The sequence below is a fragment of the Stegodyphus dumicola genome, chromosome 1 (assembly GCF_044657685.1).
Source record: "Stegodyphus dumicola isolate Sdum_Otavi_A_Nest chromosome 1, ASM4465768v1".
NCBI lineage: Eukaryota > Metazoa > Arthropoda > Arachnida > Araneae > Eresidae > Stegodyphus > Stegodyphus dumicola.
This window is the reverse complement of record NC_140768.1, coordinates 191,507,080-191,522,893: the sequence shown is the minus strand read 5'-3', so window position 1 is coordinate 191,522,893 and position 15,814 is coordinate 191,507,080. Positions and strand designations below refer to the sequence as shown.

At 35.3% G+C, this 15,814-nt stretch overlaps 1 protein-coding gene across 16 annotated transcripts in view; it reads right to left on the bottom strand.

Annotated features, from left to right (window-relative positions):
* The window catches only part of LOC118194955 (mutS protein homolog 5-like), a 317,359-nt gene that overhangs the window by 247,615 nt on the left and 53,930 nt on the right, over positions 1-15,814 (bottom strand). For all 16 annotated transcript variants that reach the window (XR_015043107.1, XR_015043108.1, XR_015043110.1 and 13 more), the window contains 2 exons: positions 7,679-7,776; positions 3,195-3,230 (listed from right to left, as the gene is read on the bottom strand). Coding sequence is in view for 12 of the 16 variants with exons in the window: in XM_085824216.1 (XP_085680342.1) it covers positions 3,195-3,230; positions 7,679-7,776 (134 nt within the window). In the remaining 4 variants the exon portion in view is untranslated. The remainder of the gene's footprint in view (positions 1-3,194; positions 3,231-7,678; positions 7,777-15,814) is intronic.

Genomic DNA, 15,814 nt, shown 5'->3' with positions numbered 1-15,814 from the left:
AAGTATTTTCGCATGCTTGAGAAATGGGCTTTGAATGAAACAGTAACCTAAGTTAGCTGTGAATATTATTAAAATAAAGTAAAATTAATTTAGAATGAATGTAAAGTATATGTTAGGCTCCCAAGCCATCACTAAGTTCATTTTCATTGGAGTTAGCATCTCAGGTGGAGAACTGATTGTAGGGTGTTTCTCTCAGGTCTAGGTTGTCTAGGTTCTAACAAGTAGATGTGGGGTAGTTGGAAGTGTTGTACGCATTCTACATGAAGCACACTCACACATGCAGAACACCATGCCGGAGAGCAAGGGGGATCTTAAATTGGGCGGAAAGGATGAAATGAGCAAATGTCCCCATGAAAGAGCAGATTTAACTGTTTAAAATGTGTCTCAATGTGACTTTTTGTGAAACAAGTTCTAAACTATTTTCCTTCCAGACACCTGGAAGGAGTCGACCTAAGAAAATACTAAGAAGAATTGTAATCTTTGTGCTACGTTGCTCGTCTGTAAAAGTTTAAATTATGAAAGTTAATACTGAAATTGTAAAGGTTGGCTCACATTCAGATTTAGAATTTAAATATGTCATGAAGGCCTTTTAACCTCTTCGTCGCCCGTAACACGTCTAGCGCGTTCAAGTGAAACTTCCGCAGGGTGGCCGTAATGCGCTACAAGCATTCTTCTACATTTTAAAACTTTTAAACGTTTAAAACGCTTTTTAAATGTTTACTTGAGTTTTTATTTTTGTTTGTTCTAATATCTCCTAAAGGGCAGTATTAATCAGGCATTCTAATTGAATTCCCCCCGAGTTTTACGAATATTCGCGCCATTTTACATAAGACAGTGACTACTCAGCAGAAAAGAGAAACAACGAGGTTGTGAATTGGAAAGGCAAGAAGGATATACGTTTGATGAGTACAGCCCATAATAACTCGATGATTGATGTTGGAACATGGGAAAAAAAACTGTAAAAAAACCAATAATTGTAAAAGATTACAACAACAAAATGGGAGGAGTGGACCGCCTGGAACATATGCTATCAAATTATCCTGCTGTTAGAAATAAGCAGAGATATTATTTTTCCATTATGCTTTATTTCCTTATAATTTTACTTAATATTCATTGACATTTATCCACTACGAAAGTTATGTATGGAAAATTATGATGTACAGAGAAAACAGCATTACACGCTATGAAAAACAGACGGCTGCTGGGGTGAAATTTTCGCAGTCAGGAGAGGACGGCGAAAGGGTTTAAGCCTTGTTATGCGAGAGTTAAATTCTGGCGAGGAAAGACGCTGAGTTTCTTTAGTTCAACTAACGTATTGCTCAAATTTTTGTTATTTTCCTGAACTCATCAACTTCCACCCGCATTTCCTCACCAGGATGTAAATTTAAAGTTAAGTGAAGTGAGTATTTAAACGGGTGAATCTCGAAGTTTATTCATGCCGTGTATATTTCTCGGAGTTAATCTCGGAGTTTATTCTTCTCGGAGTTAAGTGTGTTTTTGCTAGCCAGCGTACGTTTCGTTTCTGACCTTGCTGTTACGCTGATACGCCTTTTGGCCATTTGAATAATTATCCGCCTGCTAGCTTTGTCGAGTCAACCTAGCTACCAGTAACTTAGAAGTGCTAATCTAGCACTATTCTTTTTAGACTTGAATTGATTCGAGCTACAAATTCTTAGTTTCCACCGCAAGCTGTCGATGTTATTGTAAAGCACGAAGTACGTGTCTTTTCTGTTCATGAAAATAATAAAGGTTTATTTTCCCCTTCTTCTGTGCTGATATTATTTCACACCTGTGCGAGAAGTCGCCAGGTTCATTAACAGGATCTAGATTAGTTTATGTGGCCAAATAGAATAAGATTCTATAAATGGAAAGGGTGGAATAAATCTTCAGGGTCAGAGTTGTTTCAAAGGGATTGTTACCTCACAGATCATTAACAACAGCAGATATCTTTTCGTGGGGATATTCAGAATAGTATGTATATGCAAATAACCTCTGTACTGATGAGGAATCCCTGTTCTAAGGAGAACAATGCACTGGAAGTTAATATAATTCCCCGGAACATTCTGCAATGCAGTTCTGATAATATGTGCCATTGCATTAATGTATGTAAATAGAAAAAAAGCTCATCTTTGAACATTTGCTACTGTTGTACATGAACATGATTTACATTCACCTGAAATTACATATTTTCAGTTATTAAAATGCTATTGTAAAATAAAGAGTATACAGTCAAAAGTCGTCAATTCGGACACCCATAATATGGAATGATCTATAATCCGGACCTCAAAACTAAAAACTTTCTGCGCATGCGCCGCATTGGCACATGCGCAAAGGCGTTTTACGCGTGCGCGTAAGACCTTGACTACTGCGCATTTGCGTGTGCGCAAGTGCAGAATACGTTTTCGCCTGCGTGTTTAATGTATAATGGACGGTGTAAGCTAAAATTATCTAATTATCTATTTCAGTTAATGTTAATCATTGCATAATCTTCGAATTGGATCCCGCTTATTATTTTTTGCAGACTGTAAGAGCAATTTTATAAAAGTAAACTTGAACTTTCGATTATGTCAAATAGAATTTCCAATGCTGGAACTTCCAAAGGATCTACAAAACGAAAGTATGGTTCATTGTCCAACAAACAAAAAGTGTAATTGCTGCAAAAAATGGATAAAGACATGAAGAATGTGACAGAGAGGTTAGTGAAAACGAAAAAATTTCGATTGACAAGTTAGTTGGTATTCTCGGCACAGCAATTAACGGGGCTTGAACAGGGGAACTTTGTAACTGAACAAGAAATTATGTCTGTTTATAGAATTATAGACTTTTGACTTTTTAAAACGAAGCAACTTAAACAACTTACATTGAAGGAAATGTTTAATAAAGTAAACAAATAAATATTAAGTTTTTTTTTTTTTTTTTTTTTTTTTTGTAAATTTTGACACCCTTTAGATCATAATTGTTCTTTATTTCATAAATTATGGTTTCATATTTTTAATTTTAGAATTTCTGCATGCCATCTTACGAGATTTAAACTGATGATCTACAATCCGGAAAAATCGATAATCCGGAATCGCCGAAGTTACGACGAGTCCGGATTAACGACTTTTGACTGTATTAACTTTCAGACTACACAGTATTTATAATCATAATAATTAATTTTGTTTTTTAAACTTAAGTTCTGTAAATATTCTTACCTGTAAGAATTTTCATCAATATTCACTAAATTTTTCCTGAAAATATAAACTTCTTTTAAAAGTAACCATAGATTCATTGAGGTTAATTAAATATTGATGCAATATGAACGTAATAAATATTACATTATTTAATGCATATGAGTAAAACAATGAATTAACACATAGCTATAAAATACAAATACAATGGTACCTCAATATATGTCCGTTTTAAAATAAGTCCAACTTGATATACATTTCGTTTGGACTTGACTTGAGAAAGAGGAGCACCAGACTACGATGTCTGCACTCTCTTTAGGATCTGATGAGGAGTTTGAAGAAGACATAATTTCATTAATCAAGGAAATCTTTGCCAAATGGATTGGATATCGAAAATTTTCCTGTGAAGTATCATTATAACAAAGGCATAACGGCGCTGTCTAAAATGACCAAACAATGCCACATTTCCGAAATATCCTGAGAAGAAGGGTGAAGAAAAATTCTTTGGACAGATTTTTAGTAAAGGTCAGAATAAATAATTCTCAACCAGATCCAAATGAGGACCTGAGACAAGGAAAGTGAGAAATAATTCTGGTAAATTTTCATTTATGCACAGTATTTATTTCACTTACTGTATTTGTATTTAACTGATTTTCAGATTTATGAACACTTTTATGAATAATGTTATATTAATAAGAACAGGATTTGTATGAGAACAAATTAATCATTTTCCCTTTATTTCTTACTGAAAAGTTTACTTTCAGTAAGAATCTGGAAGTCCAAGAATCTGGAAGAGATTAATGACATATACCAAGATACTGCAGTAATTCACAGTAATAATATTTAATTTCATAAGAATTTATTATTTAATTTCACAATATTTTAAACACTAAAAACATAGAACTCAAGCAAATAAGTCATGCAGAAATTATTTAATTACCATAGTGTAATCTGTTTTGTCTATTTTATATATTATCCTGTTATTAAGTTTCATTTTTAATAAAATTGAATAGAATGGGTAAAAGCAAAACTTTGTGATATTAGCTATAAATTGTCTCATGTCATCAAATCGAAAAAGAAGCCACTGGGATCTGAATTGTATTATAAACTGCAAATATGCATTTAAAAGTAATAATATATCTAAAAATAATACATGCAGATTATCATAAATAAAATTAAACTTAAAAAAAAAAAAAAAAAAAAAAAAAAAAAATTTCAGATGCAGAAAGTGACCTTAATGTTAAAAGTGTCGAAGAATGTAAGCTGAGTATTGAAGTCTGAAATCAGACTGTTCAAACATTAAAAAAATGTAGAAACTGTTTACAAGCAGTACTGAAGCTTTCCTGCAGATGTACGATGCGGATTATGGATAAATAAATACAAGGGGGCAAGGAATGTGAACACGAGCTAGTGAAAAGAATGAAGTCAATGAGAATCAAATTAATATTAATATGAAAACAATAAAAACTAAATGTATGGAAGTTCACTTCATGAAAATTTTTTCAAGAGCTAAAGATTATACAGCAGCATTACTAGGTTTGGATGTGGTATTAAAATTTTATGGTATAGAAGAATTAAACTGATCATAAGGCAAATAGGTGTTTTATCAAAAGAACAGGCTTCTGCAAGCAAAGAGGGGAGAGTATGCGGGACAAGACCCGTATGAATCTACCATCTGGCTAAATTGCAGGTATTCAGTAAATACTGATCTCAGCAATCTACAAGTTTGGTTTATGTGATTATAGCAAAGCCTCAAGGACTATTTGCTTAAGGAAAGAGATGCCTTCGTGGAGGACTTTTAAGGGAAACTAGCTCGTGTACATGTTACACATGGGAAAATCCATGAAAACATTCCATGCAGCCAGCTCGTTCGTGGGATTCGAACGTCAGACAAAACTACAAGTGTTCAGCGACTTTACCACTTTGCCGCTGGTGGGACCCAGCAATCTACAAATTGATACCAACAATATAGCTATAGAAAAACATAAAATATTTTAGTTTAAAGATTTTGATAGCACCGGATTTTCTGACTTGAATGAAAATAACTTTTGCTATGTTAATAATTTGGTACAAATTTTAGTCATTAATTATTAAACAATAAATGTTTTTGTGCTCTGAAAAATAAAAAATTATCCACATGAAAAACATTACTTGATACAGTAAATGAAGCCACATTTTCTTACTTTCTTTCATTGTTTTTTAATCACCTGTTATAGAGCTTTGAATTTCAGAGCTGAATTAGGCCATTGTATGATAGGTTGGTTCTTTTTTTATATGTTATTGTCATAAAAATTTGTACATTAAGAGGTACTTGTGGGATCATAACAAAACGTAAAATCAAGGTATGTGTCATGCAGATGCGTAAATAAATTGTGATTGTTCATTGCATGATGTCACCATTTTCTCTCTTGCACATAAAAAAGGTACACAGAAGCATTTGCTGTAGTCAGTCCATTGCAGAGGGATGACTTTTTACTAGGGATGTTTTTGCATTAACATCGAAGATAAAATGATCAGCTGTTAGAGTTTGAAAGATACAGAACCATTGGGATGATAGAATCTAGGTGGTCAGCTCAGAGAGTATCCTGCCACTCAGACTGTTTGTACTTTGCTAGCAGGAGAAGTTTGAACCAATGGACGATAGAGATTATATGCATGGCAGCCAGGCTAAGGATATCTTCGGAAAACAATAGCCGAGCCTTTGAAATCCTTGCCCTCTCTTGCCTCTCATTATGAGTCTCTGTACATACTATTGCAGAAGCATCAAGTTGAAGTGCATTTGGGATTGTGGCACCCATTATTTGAACAGTCAATGACATCCATCCATTGTCAGCTCCATATGGATTAGTGTTGTGCTCAGTGTAATTGGATTGCAACTGAATGGAAGCAGGCTGATTTCAGCGCAAAACTAAAATTCATTTTTGGTAATGGTTACAATTGTATAAATATTTGACAACCACATACATACACAGTAAATGCCTTAATCCTGCTCCTGCTATATTATGGCACACTACTCTCATAGTTCATTTCATGTTATGGGATACCACTGCATTTAACACCAGGTCACCTTGAACCATGGCACCATAACAGTCCAAAGGCAAATCTGTGGCACCTTTCCTTAGGAGGCATTTTTCAACAACATAATTCTGGGACATATTTCAAGGGTATCCCTGAAATGCCTCTGCCACATTTCCTGGCTTCCTTTATCCTCCAATTTGTTACCAATTGACCATGTCAGGGATCACACAGGATGGCAGCCTAGGAGTTAGACAGCCTAGGAGTCTAGGAGTCTGGTGAAATTACAGGCACACTTACACCAACTGTGAAATGAGATGATGCAGGACATCTATGCCACAATGCCCACCCATATTGCATCATGTATTCAGACTAGAGGTGGCCCAAAAGGGTACTAGAACCTCCACTCATTTGTAGCTTTTCCTGTAATAAATGATTCCATCTGCTTTAATTTTGTAAACAGTTACTTATATCACCACTGTATTTACATATATAAAGTTTCATTTGATTCTGACAACTCTTACCTTACATGTAGATTTTTATGGCAGTAAGCGTCACCTCACAATAAAGTTCTTTCAATTGAACGAGACCGCATTATATTTTTCATCAAAATTTTGATAAATAGCATGCCAAAATTTTCGAAATTAGAGGCCAAAGATTCTTTACTCCTAAGATAATATATCCGTTTTGTAAGTTGGATTGTAAGTTTTGTAAGTTACATTGTAAGTTGGAGCACTCAACAAAAGTAATACATACACTAATATTAAATCTGTTTATAAGGTTGAAAATAAAAATAACAAAATAAGGTTAAAAAGATAAACAACCAAAAAGGTTGTTGTATCAAAAATAAGGATGACAAGAATAACCTGTAGTAATAAATATTAAAATTATTTCAAACATTTAAAATTTATCAAAGAATATTGCAGTTTTTAAAAGTTTTTCCACACACTCTTCCTCTGTGATCTTTGCCTGGTGAGCCAGTTCATTCCTTAGAGCATACATAATTACAATATTTCCTGTGCAGAAAATCATCAGTGACATCAGTGCTGGTGTCAACTGATCACTAAATGTGTCAATGTCAACTGTCTGCTGACATCAGTGCTGATGTCAACTGAACACTGATGTGTCAATGTCAATGTCAACAGCCAGTTGCATTTAATGCTGATTGTTTCTTGAATATTCTTGTACTTAATTTTCAGCTTTTAATGAATAAATAATAAGTTGTTAATTAATATCTGGCAATAGCCACCAGGAATATTTTCTAACAAAATTAGTTTTATCAATGCTCCATAGAAAAATTATTAGAAGGAATATATTGATGTTTTCTTTTATGCTTTTTAATTAAAAAAATAATTGTTAAACTCTCGAGGAGTTAAATTATATTCTGAAGTTTTTAGGATGGTTTGCTAACATATAAAAGTTATTTACATGTAAACCACAGGTTGTGAAATACAGCTTTGCAAATAATTATCTTATTATAATAGAGTACTTACAGTGATAAGGTTGAGACTGATAAAATTTTTAATTTATCTAAAGACAAACCAAGAGGACTTCTTTCTATAGTCTTTAACAAACCTCCAGCTGCTTTTACCTAAAAGGTATTAAAGGTCACCATTCATTATACAAAATGTATATATAGTTGAATATAAAACAAATAGTTTATCCTTACTTTTAAAAACTGAGTAATCTACACAAATTAAAATGGTTATTTATTTTTAAGAATTTATTCTCATAAGTCACATTGTATATAATAAAGAAAGGTCTTGCTCAAAATGAAAGAAAACTCTGATGAAAAAATTACTAGAAGACATAGTTATTCTGCGAAAGATTATATATGGCAATGGATTGGGAAAAGTAACTGAAAATCATTTCCAGAATTGGCATTAATGATTAATTAAAAATTTTGTCATAATAGCTAAAAAGACAATAAGAATAAGAGTGTTCCTAGAAAGAGGGAAAAAGTTGCGAACAAAATGCCAGACATTCCGATCATTCACAATCTTTAAATAAATTTTTAAAATCAAAATATTAAAAATTCTTCAGTAAAAGTTAGATTAAAATTTAAAGTTATGACTGCTATAACAGATTTAAAAGTTATAAATTAAATATATTTATTATGATTTTGTTGAAATTCTCTCCTTTTTTATAAGATATTTGTCATAGTTTGCGAAACTGCTGAATGAGAGCAAAAAATATACGGTGAAGGACGTAATAACTCACAGCTGCATTCTGATGTGACTTCCTGTTCTCCAAAGCACAATTAATATATATGGAGAAAGCACTGAAGGAACATTTTAAAAGTTTAAATAATGATGAGCAAAAGCACTTATATACAAACATTTTGATCCTATATACTGCTGACTGTCAATAATTTGCTCTTGTGCTTTGATATTTAAAGTATACTAGATGGCATTTTATAACTGAAACTAATTTTGTAACTCGGGTTTTAACGAAAGTTTCCTGCCACTGCAAATATCGTTCGCAATGGCATGTTTAATCATATTTTGTCAAACAATTTTTAGAATTTGAAAGAAAGAGACTTGCTCTAGAACATTGTGTTGTGAAATTTGTAAAACAAATATTGTTATCATTGAATACAAGGTACCTGCAATGGAATAATCCCACTACCAAACTAGAACCATCATTTGCTTCCAGTTCTGTTTCAAAACGTCAACTACAGAATGTCACCAAATCATGTGTAGAGCTTTAGGTACTAATATTGTATCATACGACACTGTGGAGGTTAGGTACCGAAAGTTTAAAAACAAGGACTATGATATTCAAGAAGCAGAGTGCTCTTGCCGGCCTACTGATGTTGATAAGGCATGCCTGCGTGAACTTGCGGAAGAAGATCAGTATACAATCAATCGAGATCTTGCTAAAGAGTTAGAATTAGTGCCATGTCAATTAGTCGAGCTATGCATGGCATAAACGTGACGTACAAATTGAATCTCTTGGTGCCGCATGAGCTGACTCAAACAGATAAGGACAGACATGTTCGGGCCTGCACTACACTGAAGTGACAAAAGTCATGGGATACCTCCTAATATTTTGTTGGTCCTCCTTTTGCCCGGCAAAGTGCAGCAACTCGATGTGGCATGGACTCAACAAGTTGGTGGAAGTCCCCTGCAGGAATATTGAGCCATGCTACCTATATAGATGTCCATAATTGTGAAAGTGTTGACGGTGCAGGGTTTTGGGCACGAACTGACCTCTCGATGATGTCCCATAAATGTTCGATGGGATTCATGTCGGGCGATCTAGGTGGCCAGATCATTCGCTGGAATTGTCCAGAATGTTCTTCTGACCAATCGCAAACAATTGTGGCCCTGTGACATGGCGCATTGTCATCCATAAAAATCCCATCGTTGTTTGAGTACGTGAAGTCTATGAATGGCTGTAAGTGATCTCCAAGTAGCTGAAGGTATCCATTTCCAGTCAATGATCAGTTCAGTTGTACCAGAGGACCGAGTCCATGTCATGTAAAAACAGCCCAGACCATTATGGAAGCACCACCAGCTTGAACAGTGCCTTGTTGACAACTTGGGTCCATGGCTTCGTGGGGTCTGCGCCACACTCGAACCCTACCATCAGCTTTTACCAACTGAAATCGTGACTCATCTGACCAAGCCACGGTTTTCCATTCATTTAGGGACCAACCGATATGCTCACGAGCACACGAGAGTCGCTGCAGGCGATGTCGTGCTGTCAGTAAAGGCACTCGAGTCGGTCTTCTGCTGGCATAGCCCAAGGACGACAAATTTCGCCGCACTGTCCTATCGGACACGTCCCTCGTACGTCCCACATTGATGTCTGCGGTTATTTGACGCAGTGTTGCTTGTCTGTGAACATAGAAAATTTTACGCAGACGTCCTGGTCTCGGTCGTTAAGTGCAGGTGGTCGGCCACTGCGTACATGGTGGGATGTTATGCCTGAAATTAGATATTCTCGGCACACTCTTGACACTGTGAATCTCAGAATGTTGAATTCCCTAACGATATCCGAAATGGAATGACCCATGCGTCTAGCTCCAACTACCATTCTGCGTTCAAAGTCTGTTAATTCTCGTCGTGCGGCCACAATTACGTCAAAGCCTCTTCACATAAATAACTTGAACACAAATGAAAGCCCTGCCAAAGCATTTCGCATTTATACATTTTCTACGCGATACTACTGCCATCTATATATTTGCATATTGCTATCTCATGACTTTTGTCACTTCAGTGTAATCTGCTCTAATATTAGCTCAAGGACAAAATTCTGGACCAGATCGTCACTCGTGAAAAGTGGATTTACATTAACAACACAGGCCGAAAAGGTGGTTGGTCTGCGCGCAGTGAACCCATCGGCAGTGTCGCAAAGTGCAATTTGACTAACAAAAACATAATGCTTTGTAGTTGGTGGGACTGCCATGGTATTATCCACAAAGAGTACCTGGGAAAAGGTAAAACTCTCATCAGTAAGGTGTACAGCGAGATGCTAGTCCGTATTGACGCTGCTATCAAGGAAAAACGTCGAAGTGATTTCCGCGCAAAAAATTAATGTTCCATCAAGATAATGAAAGACCACATGTATCTGCATTCACCGGCTGTACTCGCTCGATGGAATCTTCTGCCACACTCACCATATATCCCCGGACATTGCTTCTTTGGATTTCTACCTTTTTCATACCTGAAGCTACATCCTGCTGGTGTTATCTTCTATTCTGCACAGGACGTCCGAAATGAGGTTGATCTGTTTTTGGAGTCGCGGCCACCAAGTTTCCAATCTGAAGTCTTTGAAAAACTACCAAAATGTTGGCAGAAAATCATAGATTTTGGTGGTGATTACTAGTCGTACTAAAGTTACTGCTTTCATGTTTTTTCCTTAACTTTATTAACTTTTTGGAGGAAAACTTTCAATACAACCTGATATAATTTGGAGCTGTTAAAATACACCCTGAAATGATTAAAATTACCTGAGATTTCATTAATTGTTAAAATTATATTTCAAAATGTAACATTTAATGAAATTCAGTTTTCTTTGATCTCTAAACCGAGCAATAAGATAGTACACAATTGGTTCAAGTGACTTTCTAGAGACTGAAAATCACTTAAAAATGACAAAGGACTGAGACCTAAAAAAAAAAAAAAAAAAAAAAAAAAAAAAGAGACCAAACAAATAAGCAGTTGACAGTTGGGAAATTTCTGAGAGAGCCAGCAAGTCTTATGGCATCATTCACAGCATTTTAAACAGCAGATCTAAGCAAAAAGTGAGTGAATGAAATATTTATTCCATGTGGTTTTGAAGTAAAATGAAAGCAAAAACATGTGACATGTTTATTGGCATTACACGAACATGACATTTTAGATTCATGAAATATGACTACATGAGATGAAATTTGAGTTTACGATTAAGACTGTGAGAGCAAAATGAATGGAAATCATTTTCACGTGGAAAAGTGCACCATACAAGATCAAACATCAAGGTGATATTCATTGCCTTTTTCGACTTTGAAGCAATGCAATTGTGTCTCTTTAAATACTAACATAAACTTTGAATATTATAAGAGTTTATTATGTAGAGTCATTAGGATTTTTTTTTTTTTTTTTTTTTTTGATGCCGGAGAGATGAAAATTTATCAATCGCCTTCGCCGGGAATCGAACCACGGACCTCTGGAATACCAGCCCAGCGTGAAGAACCACTACACCACGGAGGACGCTAGGAAAGTGGGAGAAATACCTTTATACTCCCCATTTTAAAGGGCGACTAAATCCTGGGTGCAGAGAATCATCATCCACAACCCTTTTTAGTTCGGGCGCCACATGTAAAGTCATTAGGATTTTTTTTTTTTTTTGGAGGCCGGAGAGATGAAAAATTAGCAATCGCCTTCGCCAGGAATCGAACCACGGACCTCTGGAATACCGGCCCAGCGTGCAGAACCATTACACCCCGAAGGATGCTAGGAAAGTGGGAGAAATACCTTATAATTAGTCTCTAACATTGATATGCATTAAAAAAAGAAAAAAATCATTCTTTCATCCCAAAGCTCACTCTAAAATATTACTTCTGGTATGGCAATTCCTGTCAAATAGAATTTCTGCCTTTGAATATTGAAATTTAAATTTAAATCTGAAATTTAGGGCATATGAAATAAAAATGTTTGTTATGGGATAGCAATCTGAAGACTTGCACTGAAGAGTCAAAACATTATGACTACCTACTCAATATGACGTTTCGCAACCTTTGGCCTGCAAAGCAGCTGCATCTCGCCTTGGTAACGGATGCCACAAGTACTTGGTAGATGACTGGAGACAGGTTGTACGAAATGTCTAATCGGCGGTCACGCAAATTCAAGATATTCCAACATGGTAATCTGAGTTCTAAGCTGCCGCTTCATGACATCTTAAATGTGTTCCATCGGATTAAGATCCGACGAGTTAGGTGGCCAAGACATTAATTGGAATTCGTCCTTATGCTTCTCGAACCACTTCAACACAATTCGAGCCTTGTGACATGTGGCGTTTCTGCTGGAAGATTCAATTTCCAGTTAAGAAGACAGACAAAATGTAAGGGGGCAACTATCCTTTATCTGCAATTATGTTCAGACAGATGATGAGAAGGAAGGGGATGGAGACAACATGCAGAGGAAGAAAGTCAAATGGAAGGAAGCTGATGAAGAATTGCAAACTTTCATAAGATCTCCTTGTTGGTATACAGTAATGGACATCATCAATTACCAATAAGGCGATAAACATTCTATTCTATGCTCTAATAAAGGAACTGTGTGAATTACACTTCATGCCAATGTGAAAGCTGTCGTTTACCTGTGAAAGTTTGTTTACCATTTCATGTACATTCTCCTTTTGAATTACACAAAAAAAACTATGATGATGCTTGGCATTATCGAGGAGACAAGGTAAGAAAAACTGCTTCTTTTCCTTACTTTATTAATTTGTTGTACAAATGTTTACAACAAAAGGCTATGAGACTGAATGAAAAAAAAAAGTAGAAACGAGAATTGTTATGGCTAGACTTAGTTTCATACTTGAACCGAAATCCAAACTTACAGTGATGCAAAAGATATTGCATTCAAATCAAATGCAAATAGTTAAACTGAATTCCGATAACTATTGAGCATGAAAATTCAAAATGCAAATGCTTTTAACAAAGGATGATCTTTACGATGTAATTGAAAATGTACTTCCAAGCCCTGTTGCAGGACAGTAGAATAAATGTGATCAGCACTGTCGCACAACGATAAATTTATTTATCAAAGACAGCCAGATTATTAATATTAAATATGAAACTTTTGCTAAAGCCACCTGAGAAAAACTTAGGCAAGTACACAAAACGTCTAACATCTGAAGTTAACTATTTCTTTTATGAAAGCTTTATACGTAATTTGAAGCGTGAAGAAAATGGAGATTTGCAAACTCATATAAATACCCTATTAGAGTTAGTCAACAATGTTAAAGGAACTGGTGAGAACATAACGGATAATCATATTTCAGTACTTTTGCTTTATTCAGTGCCTTTTGTATGACATGATGACAACCGCACTTAAAGCGAGATTAAAAACAAAACTAGCCCCATAATTCATAAAGGGAAAATTAATCTATGAATTCACTAAGAGAGTTGAAATAATTCACCAGATTCAAAGGCAAAAGCTTTATTTCAAAATAAAACAAAGAGAAATTTTGCTCATATTGACACAAAAATAATCATTTTAGATCAGAATGTTTTTATCTAAAATTAAAATAAAAGAGTTAACAGCACTAGCAATCCGGAAAAAAAAAAAAAAAAAAAAAAAAAAAAAAAACCATATGTCGATTCAAAAATTCGGCAAGCAAAAAATGCATGTAACTTCGCAATGAATCAAGAAGAAACAAAAAATAAAACATAAGCAACTGATTCTAGATATCGTGTTGCCGATCTGTCTACTAACGATATCATACCTAAATTGGCAGAAAGCTTAGTTTTTGGTAGCAGGGCAAGCAATAATTTAATGAAAAACAAGAAATATTTCACAGAATATGAATCCATAAATCCTTCAGATATCATAACTGTGAATGGGCAAAGTCTTAAATCTACAGGAATAGAAACTGCAGGAGTTAAATCTACAGGAATTCAAAACATTAAATCCTAAATAGAAAATAACTGAAAAAAATCGAAATATACTACAATGGAAACAAACTACTTCAAACTGGAAAATGAAGATAATACAGAATATAGGTAAGGAGAAGGGGTTTTCCTATACAGTGGGTGATCGGTTAACGAACATAATCCGTTCCAAGATTATGTTCGTTACCCGATCACCGATTTACCATATATGTTAATGGGAATTTGATTAACTCGTTCTGGAGATCCTAAAATTAAATTAAAAAAATGTCATGTACAAGTATAATTTCCTAGTAAGTTTATTTATTATAAATATAATACACACATATAGTCTTACTTATTAATCAGTCCTTTTCTTTTCTTTGGGCGTTAAAGAACATGTCCAATGTCGATTGTTTTTCTCTCTCCTTCAGGACATTCAGGAAATGATTGATAGCAATGTCGTTGCTATGCTTGTCGATCAGCAACCCATAATGTATTGCTTGTCGATGTATTGCTTGTCAATGTATTGCTTGTCGACATATATTGACAATGTATTGCTTGTCGATAATTATTATTGACAATGTATTGCTTGTCGATCAGCAACCCTATTGACATCAGCTTGGTTTGGGTGCCATTTTAAGACCGTTGCTCTGACATCCTCCCACTTCTTAAAAAGATCTTTAATTGCAGATGTCGGCATTGCTCCCTCTTTCGTCTTCCTCTTTTTCAGAAGGGAACACATTTCGTAGAGTTTCTTGGTGTTCTTCTCACCTTCATGTTCCATTATGAGCTCTTCAATGTCATCCTCGTTCACCTCCAATTCCAGATCTAATATTGTACCACAATATTGTCAGATTTTTTTTTTTTTTTAATAAGGCGTTTAGAGAAGCACATACGAAAATCACAAGGACAGAAACCAACTATGATACACAATTGACAAAGTGTCATCGGACACTACTGTACGCGTCGTATGGTGCTGCCTCACTGCTACATAGTATGAATGATGACGTATCAGCGCACGCGCACACCCATTTTCAGGACGAATTGAGGACTGGTGTCGAGTGTTCCGAGAGCCGAGAGGTTTTCGTTAGAATTAGTTTTTGTTTTTTATCCGAATATCGTTCGTTGTGCGAACGCAAAAATCTTTCCTGAAAGTGTTCGTTGTCCGAACTGTTCGTTAACCGATCACCCACTGTACATTGCAACAATCAGTTTACCCAATATAGCACGTGCCATCAATCTACTGAGTAGAAGAAATGAAAAACAGATTGGATAAGGTCAAAAAAGTCATTGTAAATGGCAGAACAACCAGAAAATCCATTCTTCTTCTTCAAAGGCCAAACAGCCCAGGATGGGCCCTTGCCTTCCTCAGAATCGAATTACAAGCTCTTCTAACCCTGGCCATGGACATCCAATTGGTTATTTTTAAAATTCTTAAGTCTGCTTCCAAACAGTCGAGCCACCTAAGTTTAGGTCTCCCTTTTTTTCGGGTGCCGAATGGTCTGGCCGAGATCTTTTTAGTTACTCGATTTTCATCCATTCTAAA